Here is a 26,423-nt window from a genome sequence, read left to right on the forward strand (position 1 = left end):
TCCTTTAAAATACTTTAGCTTAGAACATTGTACAAAATAATTTAATAAATAAATGCTTTAATCGACTGAAGTATTGTAAAACGTTTTATTGTGTTGTTTAGATTTTATAGTTTTGAAATATTTGATGGAATTTTTTTGTAGGATGTTAATATCAGTATGTTATATTGAGTTGAGCTACCATTAAATTAATCCCTTAAATAATTATATAACGAATCTCCAGAAAATAATTGTCCAAAATTTTAAAATTCAGAATTTGCTGGACTTAACTTGAAATCATTTCATTAGATGTAAAAATATTCTATTTTGAACAATATTAGAAAAAGAGACGGTTGTAAGATCTTGGTGAAAGTGATGGGGGTAGATGTGTTTAATACTTCTAATTTGTCTAAACTTATTAATTTATTAGAAAATTAAGCAACACTGTAACAGTTAGCTAACTAAAGAGTCACTCTTTCCAAGAATTATTTGAAAATTTTAGAGTAATCAGGGTGAATGTGAGGGATGAAATAACTTATGAGCAATATCAATTCTAAAATGGGTAAATTGTAAGTAAGGAAATTTTTTGAAAAGCGAGGAGGATTTTGAATTTTGTATTGCTTATTTAGGAGTTCAGAGAAGACAAAGGAGAGTTTTGGATACAAGTTCAACTTATGTTCGTGGTGAAGAGAATCTGGATGGATGGCGACCTCGTGGTGATAGTTTAATATTTGACCACCAATGGGAATTGGAAAAATTGACTCGTCTAGAAGAGGTCGAAAGAGTTAGGCACACACTCTTGTTGCGTGAGAGACTTGGTATTGATAAGACACCAATCACGAAGAGTGAGAAAGTAAGAATTATCTTTGTTTTTTATTCTTTTTTTTTTTTTTAATGTATCGATTATTTTAAACCGAGAGTTTTATAGTATTTTGAATAAAAAAGAATGATTTGCGTACTGTTTTGCCCTAAGTAAACATAAACTTCGATTTTGTTTCTTTCGTTTTCTCAATTGAGTTCGTAATTTATCCTAACTTTGTGAACACTTTAAATGGTTACAATAAAAAAGTGACACAGTCCATTCCCTTCAACACCATTTCTGTTCTTCGGCGCAATTTGGAAATGACGCATCTATTGTACTTTTATGTGCGTTTTATTTCAGTATCACTTACTAAGATACTAAGGCTTTTTTGTAAATGTATTTACTGTTTAGCAAATTTACTTACAAAGCAAGATTTTTTTTTATGTACGAGTGCTCAAAGAAATTCGTACAGTTGCACTTCCGTATGCGCTTTTTTTTTGCTAAAATTTACAACCAGAAATAACTGCTGGTCGGGGTCTTAGATTTATTTTAAAAATTGTCCAAATGTTGAGCCCATTATAGTCCTGCGAAGTTAAATTTGTCCTGTGTTATTTTTGATGCGCTATATGATATAATCACTTAATTAATTTCAAACTTTCATTCTGCAATGCATTTCAAACATTTGCTTTTATTATTTTGTGTGTATAGGAAGTATGTAATATGGTAGCAAAAGCAACAGGTGTTGATGGACGGGGAAGTCCTGTTAGGTTAAGAGCAGTTCCTAAAGATTGCTATGAGCCATGGGAAATGACAGATCGAGAAAGGGAAATCGCCACAAAGTGCATTAAACTTATTCAGGGAAGAATACCAACAAAGGTATTTCTGACTGTTTTCTCTAAAATATGGATGTGAAAAAAAAAACAAAAAAAAACCTTGTGAAATATTTGTAAAATGAAGCTTAGAATACACTTTAGCCTTGGCATTAGAATTTTACAAATATTTTTTGTTGAAAAAAAACTAAAATAATTTTGAGTAATTTTATTGTAAGAGCTGTCTTTTATTTTTATGAATATTTTCTAGGAATTACCAAAATTAGGAGATATTTCACCCGGAGAAGATTTGAATGAAATGGCCGTCAGTGTATGTTCCAGCATTAACTCCCAGTCTTCTGCATCAGAGTAAGCTGCCTTACAATCTATTTTTATTTTTAATATTTTTCTTTAAAAAAAAAAAAATAATGTAATTATATCTATTATAGCGTAATTTCACCAGATAGACTTAACAGGCCAATTTTACCAGAACAAGTTAGTTTTCTCTCAAACAATGGTAGATGTGAACCAGGAACTGTTAGTCCAAGTGAACAGGCATTAATACTCTACGTACCTGAAGTAGAAGAAATAAGAATAAGTCCTGTTATCGCTCGTAAAGGTTATCTGAACATTCTAGAACAAAAAACTAATGGTTGGAAAAAACGGTGGGTGGTAAGTGTCCCGTTTTGTAATTTTCTATTTATTATTACGTATCATCATTATCAACATTGTTATTATTACAACAAAAAATAAATAAATAAATAAAAATTAAAATAAAATAAGTTGAAAAAATTGTGTTATCTGTGAATTACTCTTTGCTTACAGGCAGTTCGAAGGCCATATGTATTTATATTCAGGGATGAAAAAGATCCTGTTGAAAGAGCTTTAATTAATCTTACAACAGCCCAAGTCGAATACTCCGAAGACCAACAAGCTATGGTCAAAGTTCCAAATACTTTCAGGTAAAAGATTGATTAATAATTGGGATCTCATAAGAAGGTTTATTTCTATTTAATTAGCTTCTGCTTGAGTTCAGCAAAGCTTTATGTTGGATGACTCAAAACTTAATAGGTTTTTCTGGACTACCAATCAGTTTTTGCCCTGAAGTTATTTCGGCTTCATAACTAACCATAGAGCTAAAATCATTGTCTACAATGAGCTGTGTGCTTCTAAGCTAATCTCGTAGATTATGTTTCGCCTTTGTCATTAAATGGCCATACCAATCCACTGGATAAAGTAAAGTAACACATTTCTTGGCTGCCTCTGATCAGAGAGTTTGAATTGTGCTCTATTCTCGAAATACTTCTCCGCAGATGTTCATTTCGAGAGCAAGCGCTTTGTTTTCGGATCTATTAGTCCATACTCTGATGCGTATGTAGCCACAGTTTCTATAAAGTTTTTTCCACAGATTCTGTAGCTCTGACCTCTCTGGCGCTTTCCACATTTTTTGTAAAGGTACCTACACTACTATTGAAGATCGACTAAATCCACCAAAACTAAATATTTTTTGCCCTAAGTTACTTCCCGGCACGAAATCTTGCTTTTTTATTCACTAATTTTTCTTAAACAGTTCATTTTCGACATTTTTTAAAGTAACAGGCTGAAACTAATTGTTACCGTAATCCCTATTCAATCTTTCCTTTGCAATGCTTTGAACATTGTTGTTATTTAACCCTTTCTCCGTTCTTTAGGTACTTTTTCTCTACCTCTTTACTTATCTTTTTCCTCATCTCTTAATAGTTTTCCCCATTAATAAAAAAGTATTTATATAAAAGGTTTTTTAAGAAACGAAGATATTCTGAAAAAGCTTTATCAAGTGGAAAGATAGCCAAATGGCAGAATTTTATAGTTAATGAATAAATCATCAGATCCATTTTTACAAAGAAATTAGTAAAAGAATATTTATCGTACAATTTGTTATTCATACTTATTCTGGATTCCGCTGAATTCTTGTAAAGAATGTTCAACAATAATACTTTTATGAAGAACATGGATGGATCCACAGTGCTAGATAATATCATTGATATTTTGAGAAGAAAGTGCTTATATAAGTGTGAGTGTTCAAACAACAAGCGGCTAATAACAAGTTCAATAAAGCATAATTTATAATTTCAAAAACCAGGAATGCTCGATTACTGTTCATTGTAAAACTATTTTGTTAATTTGCTTCTTTTTTTTTAATTTGATTTTACTGTTGCTTTTATTTTCATTAATTACTTAATTTTTACGTTTTTAGTGTTGTTACTAAGCATAGAGGTTACCTAATGCAAACGCTTGGTGATAAAGAAGTGCACGATTGGTTGTACGCTATTAATCCACTACTGGCTGGGCAGATAAGGTAATGTTAATTTTTATTACATTAGTTAACCATTTATTTTATCCAGTGATAGAGACCTGCAAAGCTAAGATGTATTATAGTTAATGTGATGAATTTTATAGTAAGGTATGTTTACTAGTCGCCGATTCTCTTTTAATGCTTATTTATTGGAATGTATAGAATGATCAATTTTACCTCTGTAAGTACTAATAACTCAAAAATGTCACAACAGTTCCTTTTATTTTTTATTTTCCACGGTTTATGGAGAAAATATATTTTTACAACTAGTTTTTACTTTTGTTTGAATTTTCCAGAAATTTTTTTAGATGTTATATTTTAAGCTGCAACACTAGCCTGACGTTTTCGTTTAAAAAGTACATTGCAGGGGTTTTGCCTTCTTAATTTATAAAATATCTAATAATGATTCTATATAGTAAATGGTCACTTTTATATAAATTTTGATTTGAAATTAATGAACTTTTTTTTTAACCAACCATTCTTAACACGATAAAAACTTATTGGAAATGGTTTTTCAGGTCTAAATTGGCTAGAACTGCGCCTATGAACAATCCTTCGGCTACATCCACTTGTGCTTCTACGCCTGCTAAGTGAATACAGCTTTTTAGTTTATGTTGTGCACCTATGTGAAAGATATATAAAGTATATATAAAGCAACAATCTATATTGTATATGAGTATTTATATTTATACATAAAAAAAATTAATATAATTTTAGTTGCCTCTTTTGCTATGTATATCTTATCAAGGACAACCATTTTTAAAAATTAATAAACAGGGCTATGAGTGGTGCATTTAAAACTTTTTGTATTGATTAAAAACATAAATGTCCATTAATATTAATGAAGATATCGAATATTATTATTATAAAAAAGGAAAAATTAAATAATATAATAATTTTCTATTTTTTAAACTTGGAGAGTATATTTTTATGAAAAATAAAGAAAAATTGGATAATTTTCAGCTGTATTTTTTTTTTAATAAAAAACAATTTTTTTTTTTTTGTAAAACAATTTATTCAATATTTATAAAAGCTTAATAAAAATAATTAAAAGTTTATTTTATTTTTTTAAGCTGTAATAATAATCACAACATTTCTAATTTTTTATTATTCTGGAATTCGGAGAATTTTTTTGTTTAATGTGAAAAAGAATAAAAGGATTTGTCAATAAATTCAATAAAAAATGTGCTTCCTCTCAGTTCAGTGTTCCACTTGATTGTATATTTTTAATTGAGTTGATTTTGCTTTTCAATTCAAAAATTTAACCACAAAGAGGAAATTAAAAATCTCTTTAGCTGCAATAAAAATACAGATTAAAAGTTCTCCGAATGCTTTTTGAATTGTTGATGTCCATTGCAATGGAAACAAAGTTTATAGAATCTATTTGTTTAGTAACGTGTTGAGTTTGAAATTTTATTTTAATTTATAGAATTTGCTAAAATGGCCTACAAAAAATAACGTAAAGTTAATTTATGATTTTTTTTTTACAACATTGTCAAAGCTTTTGGTCTGTACAAATAAATTCTTCATTAATATTGATGCATAAAAACAATGAATGACAAAATCACTTAAGGAAACTATATTTTCCAAGATAGAAATTTTAAAGTCACCAAATTTCATGCTATACGTGGTTTACCAATTATAACTGATATTCAGGAATTGTTTCTTGTTGTTAATGCCATTTCATTGATGACAGAACTTGTCAAAGATTTGGTATCTTACATTTTAACCAAAAAATTTGACAACTAACAAGTTGTAATGGGATCAACATCAAATAATTTATTATATACTTTATGGTAGGTTACTCTTGGTATTTATTTGTCATTTTTTTTATTATTATTATTTCATGGAGAAAATTAGGAACACTGGATGATGGTTGTTTGTCCTGCTTAAGAAATACATGTATGAGGTTGTGAAAGTAGCTTCGCTTGTTGCAAAAAGTAATAATAATAAATTATTGTAAATTTTTTATAAATGTGATATTTCACTTTCCTTTTGATTTAAAGGGGAAAAAAGGAGTTAATGAAATGAAGTTACTATTCTTTAAATTCTATTATTTTCAATTTTGAATTGAATCTCATATAAACTAGTCTTAAAAAATATGAGTCATATCAATAATTAAAAAAAGCAAATTAAAATTATTAAAATAAAATTTAATTATAAGAATTGAATTTCTTGACGTTAACGTTTTGACATATTGATGTTGTTTTAAATATTTAAGAAATAAATAAGTAAAATTATAAAATATAATTGTATATAATTTGTTTGATTAAACCTGCATGTTGCATATTATTTAACAAAAAATGCTCTTTTTCAAAGTGATAAAAATATTCAACTTAACAGAAAACAAAGAATTACTAAACTGTAACTAATTAATTAGCCATTTGTGATAATTAGGGCATTTTCATCGCCAACTGCTTCTTTTAATCTTTGTTTTAATTTGTTTAAATTAATAGATATCTGTGATGATTGTTATTTATTGGCTAGTTAGTTTATTTAAAAATCTTTATTGAAGTTATTGATATCATTTTCCTTTGTTTTGTAAATTGTTTTGAATATTTTAGCATTTTTTTAGTTCCTTTAAGTGTTTTATGGTTGCGATTGTCCTCCATTGTGGATAGTGCTTCTAAATTGTGCTTCTAACCCGAGAGTAGTTTGGTTTACAACAAGGATTTGTTTCTCAAACTACAGGATTGCCCAAATTATCCAAGGGCGCTTTATTTTCTACTTTAGGCTCCAGGGGAACAGCGAATGGCAAATGACACTTTACCATTAGACCTTTGAGGGAAGCGAGTTTATTGTCTAGCTCTGCTTAGTTTTATTTCTCGCACTATTTTGTTTAGTGTGAAATTTGTTCTTAGCTTACTCCTGGAACGTACCTTGATTTTGTAGCACAAATTGGGCGTATTTCAGTTAGGATTAAAGATTAATGTAAAGTACGAAAGATTTGACTTCAACTGAACAATCGCAGAAGGAACCGGCACATAAATAAAAAATAAGCTGCTGTGAATCTTGAGTGTTTGTTTCGTGTGTAACCTTCCGCTACTCATTCTAAAATAACAAAGGCTTTGAAGAAAAGCTTTAATAACCACAAGAAGAAAGAGAAAACTTGTTAGGTGGAATAGAAATCTTGCAACACTCGCATGTTTTTTAATGGACTGCTTTCCCCAATCATTTTCAGCTAAATATTCATCTTAAAGACTCATAGATAGGCTTTCAGTTATCAGCCTGTTGTCAGTGTGTTATATTTCATTTTTTTTTTTTTTTTTTTTTTTTTTTAAAGAAATAATTAGGCCTGATACCGCTGATCACTTAATTGCAAAAGCTCTGCTTTACGTCCAATAAGGAAGACGTCTGTCTAGTAAAGATTGGTCTAGTCTCTAGAGTATGTCTCATAAAAAGATTTGTCTTGCAGTTTACCTCCGTACTTCAGAGTAGTTCGAGGATTTATCACTGATACATTGGTAGAAAGTAGTGCTAGATGATAGGAATAAGTGCTAGGAACTTATTATTGGCTGCTTTATAAGTTCTTCGTTGCCAACCAACTCAGATCGAGTATTCATTCCTTCTGCATTATATTTTGTTTTGCCTGCTGGAAACATCTTTCATTAGTAAAGATTGTAGAACTGGGGTTGCAGAGGATATGTTCGAAAAACCGTCTAGCTTCCTGTGTACTGTAGCCCAAAAATTATACTGTGCTCACTTTCCTCAGTGATTTCAAACACTTTTTTTCCATGATGAACTCTAAAAATGTATTTAAACAACCACGCATCAAAAGTGGCAAAAAAGTCATTTATTGAGACTGTTTTTATTTTTTTGTAAAGAAAAGTATGTTCAGAGTCAGACCCCTAGAAACTGCAAGCTTCTCTAAGAATAATCCTCAGCAGGTTTATTTAGTCTGACGGAGTAACAAAACTTTTAGCTAATAACTTTCTAGAGGAAAATTTCCTGTATTTATTATACTTAACTGCTATGATTTCTTAGTTCACGCTTTTTTAAGTAGTTGCAAACATAGTACAAAATACAATAAAAAAGAACAATCATTTATTATTATTACTTTTTTTTTTGTAAACCCGTAACTAATAATAATCTAACTTAAATTTGCAAGTGCTCCAATTTTAATAATAAGTAGGCATACCACTTATGGCTGATTAATAACTTCTATTTTTTAAATGGCAATAAAACGTGTACTTAATAAATCTCTTTCATGTGGTTTATTTAAATTCGTATTGATTAAAAACAATTTAAGTTAATTGTATTTTATTTCGAATTTTCTGATTTACATCAGTACTGTATAGCAAGAATTTGTAAAAGTTTTCAGAATATTTATCTAAAATTTCCGCTGTACCTATTAAATTAAAAAAATTAAACACAAACATTATGACGTTAATTAATTAAAAAGAAAAACAAAGAGAAAAGATTTGAAGACGAACTAAGTTAATGAGTAAATTAAAAATACTGAAAAATGTACTATGAGAATCCTCCTCTCCCTGAACAAAATAAATAAATAAGAAAGAAGACTGTTAAACCATTGTACTCCTATAATAAATAAAATACTATTCTAATTATTGTATATAATACGTATTGTTATTAAAAAGTATTTGTAACTTTGATTGGGTAATTTGCAGAGGATTCTTGTTTAGTCTACTTATGACATTGTTTATTTATTAATAAAGTAATTAACATGGATATTTAAGATTATCAGTCTCTTTTAGAAGAATTGTGTAACTATAAGTATAGCACAAAAGTATTAATTACATTTTTCTTTTTTTTTTCAATATTAAATAAGAGTTTATTTGGGAATGAACAAATCATTTACATAAATTTCACTTCATAGCAGTAAAAATTTAAGGCCATCGAAGTGTAGTGTGCACTTGTACAATAAAAAATTTGCTTATTCATTACTGTTTTTTTATACTTAAATTTTTGAATGTAATTTTTAAATTTCAATTATTTGTCATTCTCCATCAGAAATCTTTGATGCTTATAGTTTCAGATATCTACTCCAAATGTCCCTTTGATTTTAAGATTTTGTAAGCATTGCTTTCTCTATTACCAAATTTTAATTTGTACTTGTGTTTTATTCATGGACTGTTATGGAATAGCATCCAGCACAGTTACGTTGAAAAATAAACTATAAGTAGTCCGTGAACTCGAAACTCGCCTGGTATACAACATTGATCTCTGATCATCAGTGCTAGGCGACCCTGACACAAAATTTATACGCCGAGTACTTTCCAATAAGTGTACTTTAATGTATTTTAGCTTGGTTTGATGGAAGGTATTCTTTAATTAAATTTAAAATTGTTTGGTGAATATGCCCCTCGATTTAGCGTTGAACATTGAATCCTTCTGGTTTATTTTACTACTCACTCTTTGAACTCAAGAAAGCTTAATAATTAATCTCTTTTGCTTGAATAACGGAAAAAAAATCCTATATCGTTAGGGTTTGAGCATTCGCCATATTTTTTAAGAAACTAAAACAACGGCAATATTTAGTTCATTGCATGCTAGCAATATAACTATAATTATTGCTGTATTGTTTATTCCTCTTTTAAATAAAGTTTAAAAAAAGTTATGTTTGTGCCACTAAAAAAAAAAAGAAAAAGAAAGAAACAAGAAAAGGAGTAATAATACAAAATATATTTACGGGTTTAGTATTTTGATCTCCTAAAATTATATATACTATCCATTCTTAGTTTTGGTATTCATATATTCTACGCGTCATTTTTATAAAAAATAGAAAGTAATAACCTAATGCAAGCATTGTTTTATTTTTTCTGTCAGCTTTTTGCAGAGTTGCCAAAAAATAATAGTGTAACTGACACCACAAAATTAAGTGGTTGAGATTATTAATTTAATATTATTTAAAGATATTTAACACGTTATACACTTTATAAGAAGAAAATCATTTTATAAGAAGAAAATCATTTAAGTTAAAGAATGAGGGATGCAGAAACATATTAATATTATTGAAGAATTTTATATGTGGCATAACCCTCACAAAAAAGGAATTACAAAATTTAAAAATAATTTATCTGTGTGCCTATGTATAAAACATGAACCATGTAATCCGTATAAGTTTATTCTAGTCAGAGTTGCAGATTCTTAGAATTACTGCATATTATGCGTAAACAAAAGTAATAATAAAAACAAAGTCATGTTAATTCCAATTTCAAATTCTATCCTAAGATTTGACAAATAATTGAGATTCAATGTTTAACCATTTAAATGGTTTTAAACGAACCTTAAGCAAAAAGAAGTGGAGACTAATCGTGGCTCTTGATTGATTCTCAACTGCGTTGTCACATCTCAGAATTCACTAATTTAATTGACTAATTATTGAATCCTTCTCAAAAAAAAAATAAATAAATAAATAAAAAAGACATTTTTGTCTGTCAAATTCGAAGTTAGGTTTTTTCTTTAAATTATGTAGTCTAAATTGTAAATGTTTAATGCCTGAAATAAATGATTTTATTATTTCGGTTGTACAAAGATTATTTATTTTGGTTTTTAGTTTGATCTCAAATGAAATATATATATATATAAATTGTATTAACAGTTTTATCTATATTGTAATTGTATAGAAAGAAAAATAAATAAAAATTATTGTTCTATAAATTGTACAGTTGTGGGTAATTAAAAAAAACAAAAAAATATAATAAATGTAATATTACAATAAAAATTGCTTTGTAAAATTATTGTCTTACAAATAATAAAAAGTTTTAGGGTTGACAAACTCAATTTCATTTTTTCCATCTATCTTTTAATAAAAAAATAAATTAATTAAAAGAAACAGATTTCAACACAATGACTCAACTTCAGTGTTTTGATTTTTTTTTTTTAAATATGGAATGTTAATCTGTCTTTAAAGTACTACGCAGGTGGTTATTATTCTAATTAAGTGAGTCAAAATCTCAAAAGTTATTGGAGCCTTTTGTGTGCAAACCGCCGGAGAAGTCTTGTTTAATAGGAGATCTACTATTTGGAAGAGTGATAAAGGTAGACTCAGTGAGCAACTGTAACTCAATTTCGTCGAGGCCTCCCAGTATTTAGAAGCCGACCACATCCGAGATCAAATACTCAGAGAATCTCTCTTCCCGAAAGAATCCTGAATAAAAATTTCAAATAAAAATGATCGTCCTTTTAGATATAAGTGAATATGGAAGAATAAAGATATTCTTTAAGAGCCATTTTTAAAAAAATCGCGAAAAACGTTTAAATAATTAACTTTTGATATAATACTAAAGCGCTGCTATATGATTTCCAATACAGAAAACTATTAAGTACGCTACCAATGCAACAGCTTCTGCATTCTGACGGTAATTTTTAAAAAGTAAATTTCTTAAGGTAAACAAAAAAAGCCACTTATTTTTTATTTGTAATACCTATTTCGTTCAGTTTGAAAGTACTTTAAAATAGTAAAAAAAAGTCATGTTAATTCTTAATTGTATGATCAATTAATAATTATAAACATGATGAATTATTCAACAAATATAACGATCTAATTCATAAGTCTCAACCTCAGATGATGTCCTAATTACCATTTATTTATAAATATTAATGTTTAATAAGTTTCAATTCCCTGACAATCATGATATTAAAATTGCGAGAGATAAGGCAAAATTTAAATAATGAAGCTGGCATTTAAAAATAAAATAACCACACTTTTAGATTAAATAATCTATTAAGCATTTTAAACTCTTTGTCCACAATAAGAATCAACTTCTTCTACAGTAATTATTTTTGCCAGCATTCGATCCAGGAACTAGGTCATCTTCAGGGCTGTGGAACATCTTTCTTATTTCTGGATTAATGAATCAGTCACCAAAAACAACGAACAATACTTGTAAATATAAAATTAAAATAAGAGTGGAAAAATTTGAAACAGATTTGGGTGTTGGTCTAGTGGGAGGTCCGCAGTTCGAAACTCGCATCTGGCTACTTTTTATTTGTTAGTTTTGAGAAGGAATAGCCACATTTTTAACCACGGTTTTCGTTTTAGCGGATAACCTTGTTCTGAACTTACAAGTAATGGTTAAGGACTTTTATTGTAGTATTTTGATAAATGAATTAATTTTGAATAATAAAATAAGTAAAATAAATAAGAAATACATATAAATAATATAATATTTTATGGACAAAAAACCTGTCTAAGTTTTTAAAAAAAAAATTATTTTCCTCAGAATTCATTTTTAATTATGTACCAACCTTAAGTATTTCTTTGTATTGTAAAACCTGAAATTAAGATTAGTAAGAAATAACTAGCGTCCACAATTTGTCATTGCAAGGAAAATTAAGAAAATAGAGCATTGAATTGCTTAGGTCAGCTTCACTCTTGAATAGAGATAGAGAATTTATACAAGGCCAGCTACAGAAGGTTGTAAAAAAAGCAACTGATCAGTTTCGCGATGAATTTTAATTAACGTAACAGGAGGAAATATCATCGTTGTATGAAAAGTTAGATTTCAATTCAGATAATCAAAAAAGACATGTCATAGTGGGTATTTTTAAATCCAGAGAGGAGCTCATTAATTTCAACTAAAAACTGTGGCTTGTTTAGGTGTGACTTTTTAGAGTTGATATACGATGCACATGTCCACCTGATTTTAAATCCTTAAGTATCTGCTTAGACGTCTTACTGAAGAGGCATACACACAGAAAGATGCGGTTTATCATAAAATAAATTAATTCGCTTCATCCCAAGAATACCAAATGCCGGACTTCTTTTCACCTATCATCGTCAACAGCAATCAAGAAGCTTGGTACATTTCTCTTACGTTTCTACTATTTTAGTTTCTATAAAAAAAATGCACCAACAGGTGCAATGAAATGAGTGCACTTAAACTCAAATGAACTTTTTAAGAAAAATAGATTTTTGCTATTAAATTGTTACTTACCGTTTGATTTTTGAATTATTTAGTGTAGCTTTTCTTAAAATGTTTAATGTCCATACAATTTAATGTTAAGTTACGCAGGTTATTTCCTTATTGATAAAAAACATTTCATCTGTCGGTCTCTCTATCAGTAGAGCAAAATCTCCATGGCAGCGATTGTAGAAGATTTCATTGTTTAAGTACAAATTAGGAAGCTAAATTTAGTCCGGACTTATTAAACTTCTGGTAGATAGTCAAAAACTTTCAATAAATACTTATCTTTGCCAATCTTTCTTTTTTTCTATTGAAGATAAAATTATCGAATTGTTTGTTTACAGTAACGTAAGGTAAAGTAGATTCCGAGAACAACGCTGATTAATATAGGCAAAATTGGCAATTTCCAAAACTGTTTTGTTCTCGAGTTAGAACTTGAAAAAACTTAAGCAATTTTTTCCTTAGTTTTCAGAGGAATTGGTTTTGAAAAATAATTAGAGATTCCATCAGTAATAATTTTTATATACACTTATTCGAAAATAAAATACATTAAGGTTTAAAATTCAGTAATTAATTTAAGGTTTAATAATATAAACATATTTAGTCCACTTTTTATCGGACCTAGAATAAATTAAAATAGTTTTTTTTCTCATTTTTAAAAAAATATTCACAATTTCCAAAACTGTTATCAATATTTTTTAAAATAGTAAGTATTTTACGCATGTGTTGAACAGCTATTTTTGGTCTTGTATCTCAGTATGTTATTAAGAAGATATTAAGAAAAAAAAATCATACTCCGATTTTGTTCACTTTAAAGTAGATATGAATAAATTATTATATCACATCTCTCTATTTGGTGGATAAGGAAAGCTTTGTTTTTCTTAGTTAGTGGTCAATATTTTTAGTTATGACGCTCAACACAAAATAGTACACGTAGAAAAAACTACAAATTATTAATACTTTTCGCCTCCATGCCCCGCCGCTTCACTTCCTTGTTTTCATTAAAATTGTATTTACATTAAGTCTTTAACTTGGTTCTTCCTCACTCGTCCTTCTGTTCTTGCCATGTTTACCTTTGTGCGAATTTCTTTTTTTCTTCACTTTGGGTGTTACTTCACAACTGCACCCACTTCTTACCCTAATATAATCTAACATCCAATCAGATCCTTTCGCTGGGAATGATTTAAAATGATTCTGCCTCGATTCATACTTGATATTTTTCCCACTTGGTTGCTTTACAATTGCATAAGTGAATGAATATTTCTGTACACATCTTGATTGATTATGCAATTTGCGATCCATAAATCTGCATGGATTACCTTCTACACCTTGTCGGCAGGATAATTCATAAAACCTGAAGGCAAAGTATAAATTCAACGTTAAAAACAATTACATTTATGAACAAAATAGTGATTATAATAAAAAATAGATTTCGATTTACACAGCAGAACTGAATTTTGAGAATTGCCAGCACAAAATTGATGTTAAAATGATTGCCATTGGACTCTTAATCCATCTATGTTGCACTCAGATGAACTGTTTTACAAAACTTTATTAATTTTCGCACCAATTTCTGAAATCTTCCTAAGTTGATGTGAAATATCCAAAACCAAACTAAGTTGAATAAATCTTAATCATAGAAGTTGTCACCCAAATAAAAGGTAATCAAATAGTAAACCATCCCAAATCGAAAAATTGTTAATTATGAAGAGCAAAATTGCAGTAAGAAAATCATGTTTTTTTTGTATCTGTTTACGAAGATCCACAATCGAATCGTCCGGGTCCTCTTAATGTTTCTTCTAGCATCCTTTATTTCCAACTAATCTGCTCCCGTTTTCTCAACCTTCAACACATCTAGTGGATCGAAAGTTTACTACATTTCCCAACACACCTCTGATAATTGCAGTGGCCACGTGATTCCCATGAGAGCAAGCCTGACATGAAGAGTTTCAACAATGGCACTCATCTCTTATTACGCCTTCACCCGGGAGAAGTAATAAGGACCACATTTAAAATGTTGAGGTTCGTCAACAATTAGATCTTTAATTAGAAACATCTGTATCTCGGTGTTTAGAAGCCAAACCTAAACCTTATAACAAAGGTTGTCTGATTTCTTTTCAATTTATTCGATCTTATTCGCAAGACACTGGAACTAATAATATTGGCATATCTGCTAAACCTTCTGAGACCACTTACCGTTGTTTATTTTCACCATCGCTGTACAGAGTGACAAGCATGCCTTCCTGATTGGTACCTCCTTTAGGTTCTACCATTTCTAAAATTGAGGGACAACAGTCCACAGGTAGTCCTTGTTCACCTCCTTCTCTTTTCAACAATAATTGTGATTCTTTGTGGGAAAGCCACCTGGTCCCCCCTTCAATTGACACTGGTTCTTCGCCTTCAAATGACCTATTCACAAACAATACTATATGTATTAATTATCGAAATAAATGTAGTTCAGTTTAATAATTTTAATAATATAGAAATTACTATTTTTTGTTTTATTTTTTTCTATTACCAAAAATTAACTTACGAGTCTCCAGAACTTTCGTTGCTGTTTACAGAGCGGGTCTCACGTTGCCAGCCAACAGCTCGGGCAGCCAGCGACACCACCTGCAACAAGAATTATAAAGTATTAGCAAATTTGTTTCAAAATTTGAAAGCCAAATGCTACAGACAACAACACTCAAAATAACCTCAGACAGGTTAACCCTTCTCCGTTCCTCTTTTTAGGTTTATTATTTTTAGCTGATGGATTTAAGTCTACCGGCTAATTGAAACTTTAGAAAGTTTAACTTTAAAAGAGTTTTTTCATATGCCAGAAGTTCAGCAGGAGATATTAGGACTCCTCTGTTGTCAATGCGGCAGAAAGAACAAGATACAGAATAAGCGGTCGGTAATTTTCAGCTCAATATGCTCTTTGAGAACTAGGCGAACACTAGTGGGTGAATCATGCTTTAAATATACTCTGAGCCATTTATCACTGAGCAAACAGTACACCGGTTTCAAGAAATTCTATGCAGTTGAAAGGTTCTCGAGATATGGTTGCCTTTAAGAAAGATAACAGAAAAGTTGCCTTTAAGAAAAGATACATTGTTATGAATAAATTGATCTAGCTCAGATATTTATTATATATTTGAGAAGCGTGCGATCTACTTATACTATGTATGACATACGTAGAACAGGATGTTCTATTGAAGCCTGCAGAGGATATTGTCATTCACAGAGTTTACAGTGATTCTTCAGTCCTGCACGTATTTTACTAAAAAAATCTTTAGCGCAATTGATTTCCATTTTTTTGTTCTTCAATCATATTCATTGATGACTGATATGATTCGCAACTCAAAGCAGTCTAACAGACCCTTTGACTTTTATTTAATTATACAAATAATGTAGGTCTCTATCAGGTTGAATAAATTGAATTGAAAAGACATTCAGGGCAGTACATTAGTGATTTGGTTGATAAAACAACCGTACTGATGGAAGATTTTTGTTCTTAAGAATTCCTTAACCAAGTTTGAATTAAAATTTTAAAAAAATTATGAATTCCTGTCCAACGTAATCAATACCGGATGCAATAGAACATCAAACCAAATTTTACCGATTTACTTAATTTCGGTCCCAGAGTTTCTTTCAAGCTATTAACAACCATCATAGACAAACAAACTTTGTAGTTTAGAATGTTGTAAGCTAACTTCTAAACCATGCACCAACGTTCCTTCCTAAAACTCTGTTAAAAATTTAAATTGTCTTCACCTGTTATCTTAAAATCAGATCTTCGTGTTATTTTGATACGGCCTGACTGTTGTGTTCTTGTTTAGTCTTGTCTGTTCATGTTTAACTACGTATTTAAACTAGAAAGACCTTGTCGATTTATTTCACAATTTGTCTCTATATTTTTTTTATTTTACTCAACCCTACGAATATGTAAATGTGTTCAGTGACCTACGCAGTAGGAGTACTTCTCACAAGTTTGGAACGAATCACGATTACTCTAGAAAATTACGATTTGTCAATTAATATTTTGTTTTTAAATTTTCAATTTCTTCAAACTGTTCACAAGATGTAACAGTTGGAGTATCACACTCACACAACTAAATTTTTCATGGTTTTAACTGACACATTTTCATATTTTTTATTTCTAGTACATCTTAGAAGGTGTAACTTCGCTAAAATGAAAGTTTCAAAAGATAAGAAACATCTTCTATACATATTCTCCGAAAAGTTGGAAGTCTAAACAACTCTTTAGATTCTCTCTCTAAAATGACTTCCCTGAGAAATGTTGCATGTCAAAATAGAAGTTCTATCGGTACTCTCAGTACAGACTATAATTTAAAAAAATGTATCGTTTTAAACATTTTTCAGAAAAATGAAATGATCAGAATAACGCCAATCTTTTTTAAATTCAGTACTTTGGCAATGAATTTGTATCTTAAAAAGTTCAAACTCGTTTAGAATCAAAAGAAAATAAAATAAGGAATAACTACAAAATTTTAATAACATTAATAAAATAAAATTCAGCTGCGAAGAGACACATGTCTTTCTTGAATTGGGTTGGCAAATAAGTTAGTTTGGTTTTTATTTTGGTACAGATTCATTCTGATTGGCAAATTGTGAAGGTGTTGTCTTCCACCACAACACCAGACCGCATACGTCATTGAACACTCTGAATAAATTGTTCAGTCCAGGATGGGATGTTTTCATTCTGCGTATTTACCGTACCTGGCACCTTCTGATTATCATTTATTCCGATCGTTGCAGAACTCCATGAACGGAAAATCTTTCGATAACGAGATGATCGTCAAAAAACATCTGGATTGGTTTTTCAACGATAAGACACAGACGTTCTACGAACGCGGAGGGTGGAAAAAGATAGAAAAAAACGAACGAACTTATTAACTCAATACTACAACTTTTTTTGTTCGAAATTGATAAACATCTGTTTTCCGTCTAAGGGGAGTTGGATGAACTCTGTCCATACACATAAGTTACTTGAGTGGACATAATTTGAGCAAACTGAAAACACTCCTTGGGTTTTTCGCTGGCCATGTTAAAATACGTTCTCATAAAGTAAGAGATGACGATTTAGAAACTGGTGCAATAAGTTTACAATACGGTTTTTTAGACTGTTATTAATAACCAGTAAATAATTTTACAACCATTCTCTATTGAATGAAACAATCTTATGACAAATCTATCTTACGAATTTACTGGTAGCATACAAGAAGAGTTGGATTTACTAATTTTATGAACTTCTTACTTCTTTTTGGCGCACCAAACACGCACTAACACCACCAGAGTATTAAGAGCGATGGAGTCTGAGACAATTAATTAATTCGATTGGACCAGATGTTTTGAATAATTATATAGCATTGTAATGAAACTATCAACTGTGTTATCTCAGAAGATCAGAGATGGCGCCTTCAGATGACAGCATTAATCTCGCGGCTGCGTGTGAAGTTAACCGCTTACACACGACGAAGTATTTAATATTGTACATTCATGTCTGTACTGTAATATTTCTAAACATAAAAGATGATCACCTCCAGCCCCTAAAATGTTCATTCACTTATGTCTTTAGTGTCTCTAGCTGCCTTACTTAATCATAATTTTTGAATTCTTCATTTAAGCTGTTATAGACAATAAATTTCTTCATATAAACCTTAATATAATCTCCTTGTTGAAACAATGCTTTGAAAAAAATATTATCTTTTTAGTAATAACTAATATTGCTCAGCTAATGATTCTTTGGAAGTTAAATTATCATTTCAAATTTGAATAACTTTAAAAACAATTTATCAATGGGGGAAACAAATTCCTAACTCATACAAGTGTGAAATAATTTATGTACGAGGCGGAGGCTACAAGAGGAATCTACACATAAACTACATGACGATGTATTTATTAGTATAATTTAGTTTCAACAGCTGATAATGTCTTCCTAGTGTATTCCTAGATATTAACGCTCATTGTTAATGTAGATCGGCTGAATGGCATCATCATAGTTTACTTTTTCTACCTGGTCAAAACAGCAAGTTCTGCAATCGCAATAAATGGCAGTCAATATCTGTTTTCATTTACGTCGCGTTTTCTTTTTTTTTTTTCTGTTCTTAGAAAAGTATTATAGTTTCCACTAAAGTTGGTTTCCACCAAAATTATATATCGAAAAATAAAGCGCCAAAATAAAAGATTTTTGGAGGCGTTAATAACGGCAAATGTAAAGGCAGAAGTGAAGCTAAGAAATAGGGATTTTGATAATCAGAAATAAAAAATTAAATAAAAATTATAAAAACTAGGGTAAGACGGAGTTCGGTGAGGAGAATGAAACCTTAGGAAGAGGCTTCTCTAATCAGAACCCTAAACAACTTTAGGGTTTTTTCCTCTCAAGCTATACTATTCAAAGAAAATAAAAAAAAAATAGCAATAAGAAAACAAAATAAAAACCTAAATATTATCAGGCTGTTACACTGCCAATTTGTCTAGTCATTATCATTTTCTATCTAATTCTAAATTTTATTGCAAATTATTCGTATTATTCTAATCACTTAAATTATTTCAAAGAGTTCTTAACGTCAAAATTCAAATTCCTCAACTTTCAATACTATAACTTCAATAAATGATTCGCTCATTCTATTAGCTACTTGACTGTCTAAAATATACAAAGAAACACACAACCATCTTACCGAAATATCGGTTACTAAGCACAAGTTTGGGGCTTAGAAACATTTGATAAACTAGAAATTAAATCTACCATTAAATTATTTTTTTTAAAAAAAATCTACAAGCCTTGCTACAAAATAACTTAAATTTCGTTATTCTTGTTTATACGTCATTATAAAGAAGTTAAATTAAAAAGGTATTAAATATACCTACCCAATGACTGCCGAATATACGTACTTTGTAAAAAAACTATAAAGAGAAAAATATATCTGTTCAAAAACAGAATACTGGTTTTCAATTAAATTAACGGTGATTTGGGAAGTATATTAATTGAAGGTTTTAATGAGAAGCTAAAGACTAGAATCATTTATGAAATTAATTTAGAATACTGGCATTAAATTAAAAATAAATTAACATTTCCTCCCAAAATACATTGTATAAGATATTAGTTTTCATTATTGGTTACACACAATATTATTATGTATATATTACTCTCATTTTTATGAAATATTGTTTGCAATATTCAGACTTGACAGATGGAAAATTTTCCATGTCTAATGAAGGTTGTATAATATGCAAATTACCTTTTTCAAATATTTATATAAATATATTTCCTTGAATATAATCAAGGAAATAGGCTTATTTCTTTCAATTAATACAACGTTCTACCTATTCGTTCAACTGGCATATTCTACAGTTTAGCTACATATGGACATAGTTAATAAGATGTTATTGACGAGTTATATTTGAGATATTACATTATAAAAGATCGTACTTTATATGAACTAGTATAAGATTAATTTTATCTTTTCATATTAGGGGTCGTTCACGTAGATTTAGAAAGGAGCTAAAATTCGTGAATAATCAGCAGAATGATGAATCAAATCTGAGCAAAATATGGTCTTAGTAATAATGTTGGACTTTTAAACATTAAATGGGAATTAATGCTATAAAAAAAAATGCAAAAGAACTAGACGAGCTCATTAATATGTAACTATTCGAAAGAATTTGGAAGCTATGTGAGATGATTCATACATACCGCAATTAAGATGATGTTGTTGGCAATGCGCATAGTCTCAGCGCTGGCTCATCTCGTCTTGTCCCCTGAAACACAGAAAGAAAATCGCATTCTGAGACTGAAAATCTCTTAGGAGTTTGTTTTTATTACCTATATATAGCATCCCCATACTTACAGCGCCCTCTTTAATTTGTAAACGCTTCTCTGTGACATTTAACTTTGTTTCTTCCCTTTAGGCACTTTCTTCTTAAATTTCGTTAAGAGAGGGAAAGAGTGATGGAGAATGAAAGAGACTGAAAAAAAATCAACAAACTAAAAATAAACTTCCCGTTTTTTGTTTTGTTATTTAGTTTGTGAAGTTAAAATTCTAGTACAGTGATATTTTCATTCATGTTTTTTAAGTTTGTAAATGAATCAATCAGAAAGTAAACATTCTTAAAAATGACTAAAAGCAACACTTCTATTCTAAATTAACCCATAGTCAGCCTAGCATCTGTTCAATTTTTTTTAGTTTCTCTGACTAGATGATATTCACATTACAATCGGGTCAAAATATCAATATCGAGGTTTCCTGAGCCTCAAAAAAAGTATTTTTATAAATTGATTTATAAATTTCATTAATAATTTAAATAAAGTTTTAGAAGTACATTAAAGTAAGAACAAAAAGATGTAATATTAATAGGAAATCCATAAAGATGGCAAAATTGACGTAAGAGAGCCTAAATGAAAAAATAAAATAAAATTTAAATACCGAATCACTAATATTGTCTTCCAGAAATACCTTACATAGAAAAATAAAGTATGCTCATTGCAAAAGAATCTATTCAGAGGAGTAACTAGCCACCCAAATCTGGACTAGAGTTGGCCATGCCATCTTTCGAGCATGACAAAAATTCTGCTTATTTACAGTCACAACTCCAACTTGTAAATTGATCCTTCTGGTGAGCTTCCAGATTTGTTGGTATACGCCTTTTAGAAACCTCACGATCACTGTCCTTAGAGGTGGAGCATTGCAAACTTAAGCTAAAGGATTGTCTAACATGTGAATCTGATTCACTATTTCACTGGGTTCCTACCTAATTTTTATAATGTAATTTACATTATAATGGCATATAAAAATCACTGCAGAGAAATAACTGTACTTAAGTAATTTGTTATCTTTAATGTATTTCTGTAGAATATGCATTGTTAGAATTCTCATAGCTTTCTGGACAGAGATATGTTCATTGTAAATGATTTTAACTTGATACCAACATCCACCTTGTTATAAATACGTTAACAAAACCTGAAAATTAGGTAATTGAATTACAACCATGACGTACCCAATAAAACACCCTACCAAATCTCAAGCAGATGTATTACATAAACACGTTCAGAGACTAATCGGCACTTTTGTTTTTAAAGTTTTCTTATTTTTAAATCACAAATAAAATTATATCTGATATAATGTTTTAAAATGTATTCTAAAGAGGGCTCAATTGAACATCTGAATCATGTAATAAATGATTGCCCTCAGGTTACTGTTCATTTTTATCAGATCTTAGTTAGTTACAACTCTTTACAGTATCAAACTCCATGAAGATATCAAGTGCTTGAGACATTTATATCATAAAAAAGATGGGTACCACTTAATCAATACCTTTAAATACGAAAAGTATTAAATCAAAATGGCAGAGATAATGGTGCATGTTTAAAAAAAGTTTTTAACTACCATCTGTCGGCGATGCTTCAAATTAAATGCTGCATTAAGATGTTAATGCGGTAAAAATAAAAAGGAAATATTGAAATATTTCATTTAAAAAAATGTTTGTGAAAAAGAAAACTTATAAAAAAATTGCAGCACTTTTAATTTTGATCATTTATTTAAATATCTAAATATCAAGGTGTATTAATTTGCTTATACTTCTTGAGTTCTCTCAGCAACAAAACTACTTGTTGAGGTTCTTAAGTTTTATTCTAGAATGGGCAGAATATATTATATATTACAGCTCCTTTTTACTTTGATGCGATTTTTTTTTTTAGACCTATTACTAGAATTATTAGATTATTTCTAACTAAACCAATGAAACAAAAATAGATAACTCTTACAGCATGATTTTTATTTTAAATCTTGTAGGTTCGCGTGGTAAATGCGATTTACAACAGCTAGCGAATTCACTGCAGATTGCTTACAGAAAAATTCAACATAAACATATTTTGCGCTTCAATAACAGATATATAAAAAACAATTAGAACAAATATGTGAAGGTATTTATTATGCTAGGAAAAATTGAGAAATTCAGTCCCATTTAAAATCATTTTAAGTAACTTTTAATTACTGTAATTAATATTTTCTACAACAGTTTATCTCCTTCCAGTCCATTGTTCAAAACAGTTTATTATATTCTAAGCCTGTTTGGGGTCTCAAAAACAGATATAGAAGCGCAATAAAAATTTATTAAATACCTTCATAATGCGCCTTTTAACACACCTGAGTATGTTTTAAGGGTACAAACAGAACAGTTGTTAAAATTTTATATAACTGAACACTTTTTACAAGGATTCATAAGATCTTAAAACTTCAAGGAAAGAATTTGTGCAAGATTATAAATTAGACCAATTGATATCGATGACTGATACAAATAACATTGCAGTAAAACAAAATTGATTATATTAGCTCAAAGAAAATTATTTAAGAGATTTTGAACTATTAGAGGCATTTCTATTAAAAATAAGCAACACAAAATTAACCAACTTTAAAGAATGCTTGATCCAGATTAATTTAAGGAGTCTTGTAGCTTCTTGCTTTAATATCTCTCAGTACTAAACTCTCTATTTTTTAGTTCTGACAATTATTAACTTGACAATAGTGTAACAATTAGGGGCGTATGTTGGCCCAGTGGTTACGAAGCGTAGCTATGTAAGTGGAAGATTGTCAGTTCGAATCTCGCTTGTGGTCACAATGCTCAGAACCAAGAATAGGTGTATAATTAAACGATATACGAATTAATTTCCCAGTGAAGTGGACTAGCCGCTTCTTTAGCCAAAAACGCATTTACCTTCATTCAGATTTCCTTTAACAATTACACTTTGGGACTGGCGTACTATCTAGACAATCCCACAGAGCAAGAACCCTCTCTGCATTGCTATAAAAGGACAAAGAAAGCAAAGTTTTCTTTTTTCAAAAAATATTTTTGGTAGACTCAGCCATCCAGTATTAAAAAAGAAGGCTACACCACTGCTTAGAACCATTCTATGTACAACACTGCCACTATTGGACATACTGCCACTGCCAACATAGGAGCCACTATAGTTAGAAGAGGATTCAGCATTTATTAACTTCCCTATTCCATCAACAATCTACTTAATTATTTGAACTCTCATCAAAAGTAAGTCATTCATAAGTGTAGCGAAAAGAAGCTGACTGGCTTGCCAAAATTTAAAACAGATTCAAAGCGAAAAGAAAAAGATTCAGGGACGAATTTTAAATTTACTGGAAAAATGTATACATATTTAAAAATACATTGTTGTCTTTCTGATTGGCTCTATTAAACAGCTATTATAAAGCAAGTATTTTTAAACTCTAGCACACTTTACCGTTTGTTTATTTTGTAACAATAAAAAAACCTTTTTTATTTTTTTAATTATCAGTAACGCTACTAAAGTAGTTAAGAAGAAATCTGTTCTCTTTGAAAAGAGGGACGGTAGTACAAAGAAGGAATACAATTGTGGTTGGATGCTATCCTGATCCTATCATCAATAACTTGCAGATAATCTTGATCAAAACTAAACGATCTCCAGCTAGAAAAGATATACAATAGTTGGCTAGATTAAGTTATTAAGTTTCATGAACACACAATCTGGCATTCTTTTAAAAACTATTAATGACTCTGTTGTTTTAGTTGTTATCATTATCATTATTATTATTATTGTTATTACAATATTGTTTACCTTTATTTATTTATACACTTCTAATGCAAGCTCGATAGCTGGAGGTGAATTGTTTTTAACAATCATTTCTACAGAGTCATCTAGTTTTCATCAATCATGATTCAATCAATAAATTAACTTGATTTCTTATTGTGTAACTTTAGTGATTCATATTTTCGTATTTAAGCACCTCGGAACGTATTAATTTTGTAGGAAAAATTTCTTAGAACGCCTTAATTTTGACTTTACTAATATAAAAATTGAGAGTTATTGAATTTTCAGGTTCTGCCTGTAAAACTGGTGCTTTCATTATAGCAAAGCAAGGTCTGAATAGAATCAGCGAGCTAATTTCTATAAGAAAATGTTCCTCTGAGCAAAATTACTTTACTGTACTGCCTTGATCTTGAAATTTAAATGAAATATTGAAGAAGGCCGGTAGATTTTGCTTCGTTTAGGAAATAAATGTCAAAGACAAATCCATTGCGACGTAAATAAAAAAATATTTAGCATCTCCCTTAAGGGTCTGTGGCTGTTCATTAATTTTAGACCTAAGATGTACAATAGTGATGAATGAGGGTGTTTAAAAAGACCAAGGAGTTTTCATTTAAATTTTCTCAAGCAGTTCGCACATCAACTGCAGTCTTACTTGGGAATTCAGGCCGGTTTGCACCTTTTGAGGCTTTCTTCTCCAAAAGGAGAAGCTAGTCCGAGATGAATGTTAATAAAGTCATAGAAAAAATATAATAATAATGACTGACATAAAAAGCAAAATGAATAAGTTCTGGAATAAAATAAAAATAATTGGAAAATGAAGATATTTAACCATTTAAAGAAACAAAATAGCAGACTTCAGTTGATAGTGGGCTGAATATATAAATACTTTTTTTATGTACAATTAATACTACAGTCCAGCAAACTTTTAAAAAAAAGAAAAGTTTATTTTATTTTTATTACCACCCGCAAGGCTAGTATAAAGTGGCGGTCCCTTGATGGTCAGTTTATTTGTATATTTTTATGAGGATTGCCTGAGCAGGTTAGAAGAACTGGTGTATATCGTACATTGAGACTAGGGCGTCAGACTGTTCGCTCCATGCCCACGTATAAAGAAACATCTTTTTGAGAAGGGCAAGCTAAAAACTAAAGCAAATAAAAGTTTGTATCAATCTTATCATTGATAACATCGTGACTAACTCAACCTTGCTTGAGTCTAGGTACTCTGTTCCATTTGAGACTGAAAACCAACTAGAAAGATTTCTTTCTTTTTTCTTTGTTTAAAATAAAAATAAATTAGAACCATATCAGGACGGGCGAGATAAATCTTTAAAACACCTCCTACATGATCACCTTTTCGTCTGTGTTAAATATCTACAACATATGGGAGGGCGAAGTTCTATCAGAGCATCGTTATTACTGGGTGTGGCTTATAATCATGGAAGTTGATGAGTTTGATTTTTCGGTGTTCTCTACTCTTATATTATTAAACTTGGATGGTATTTAATCCTAAACTTTGATCTAAATTAAACCTTTTATGGAATATAATACTGTGTAAACAATCGCTTTCTAAAGTAAACATCTGATCTTCTCTTAAAGTCTAAAAAAAAAGATGTCTACTCTATATTTGCTTCGACTAAAGTCCATTTATTTATTAATGACTATGAAACCAATAATGCAATATCCGGTAAGCAACACTTACGAGGAGTTTCTTCAATTCAAATTTTGACCTTTATAAGTCTTTAATTAACTTAAATGCAATGAAGAGAAGCAGAGAAGTAATAAAAGCATTCAAGATGAAAGCCAAATGGATCAAAATTCTCTAAAATCCATCTGCTGAAAATAAAGTGTTAGACCTTTCTGAAAATCTTTAAGATCCTTCTTTTCTCTATCTCTCCATCAAACCAACACTCTCAAAACTGACAAAACACTAGTGAGAAAGAAATCAATAGACAGGTTCTCCAATTTTATGTATTATTCAGGAAGGACTCGAAATGAAAAGAATTAAATGGAATCTAACTGCCTAAAATTCCTTAGGTTTAAGGATTCTAAA

At 29.8% G+C, this 26,423-nt stretch overlaps 2 protein-coding genes across 12 annotated transcripts in view; one reads left to right on the forward strand and one right to left on the reverse strand.

Annotated features, from left to right (window-relative positions):
- Positions 1-10,295, forward strand: part of unc-104 (kinesin family member unc-104) — a 50,577-nt gene extending 40,282 nt beyond the window's left edge. For all 9 annotated transcript variants that reach the window (XM_074121979.1, XM_074121981.1, XM_074121983.1 and 6 more), the window contains 7 exons: positions 606-829; positions 1,487-1,654; positions 1,859-1,956; positions 2,037-2,259; positions 2,413-2,549; positions 3,824-3,925; positions 4,441-10,295. In XM_074121979.1, coding sequence (XP_073978080.1) covers positions 606-829; positions 1,487-1,654; positions 1,859-1,956; positions 2,037-2,259; positions 2,413-2,549; positions 3,824-3,925; positions 4,441-4,516 — 1,028 coding nt within the window. In that variant the 3' untranslated portion in view covers positions 4,517-10,295. The remainder of the gene's footprint in view (positions 1-605; positions 830-1,486; positions 1,655-1,858; positions 1,957-2,036; positions 2,260-2,412; positions 2,550-3,823; positions 3,926-4,440) is intronic.
- Positions 10,296-13,295: 3,000 nt separating this feature from the next.
- LOC141451005 (uncharacterized) overlaps positions 13,296-26,423 on the reverse strand; it is a 229,396-nt gene continuing 216,268 nt past the window's right edge. For all 3 annotated transcript variants that reach the window (XM_074121995.1, XM_074121993.1, XM_074121994.1), the window contains 4 exons: positions 20,492-20,556; positions 15,326-15,405; positions 14,989-15,201; positions 13,296-14,146 (listed from right to left, as the gene is read on the reverse strand). In XM_074121995.1, coding sequence (XP_073978096.1) covers positions 13,819-14,146; positions 14,989-15,201; positions 15,326-15,405; positions 20,492-20,524 — 654 coding nt within the window. In that variant the 5' untranslated portion in view covers positions 20,525-20,556 and the 3' untranslated portion in view covers positions 13,296-13,818. The remainder of the gene's footprint in view (positions 14,147-14,988; positions 15,202-15,325; positions 15,406-20,491; positions 20,557-26,423) is intronic.

The sequence above is a fragment of the Rhodnius prolixus genome, unplaced genomic scaffold (genome assembly GCF_049639745.1).
Source record: "Rhodnius prolixus isolate KJV_2025 unplaced genomic scaffold, Rpr scaffold_8, whole genome shotgun sequence".
Classification (NCBI taxonomy): Eukaryota; Metazoa; Arthropoda; class Insecta; order Hemiptera; family Reduviidae; genus Rhodnius; species Rhodnius prolixus.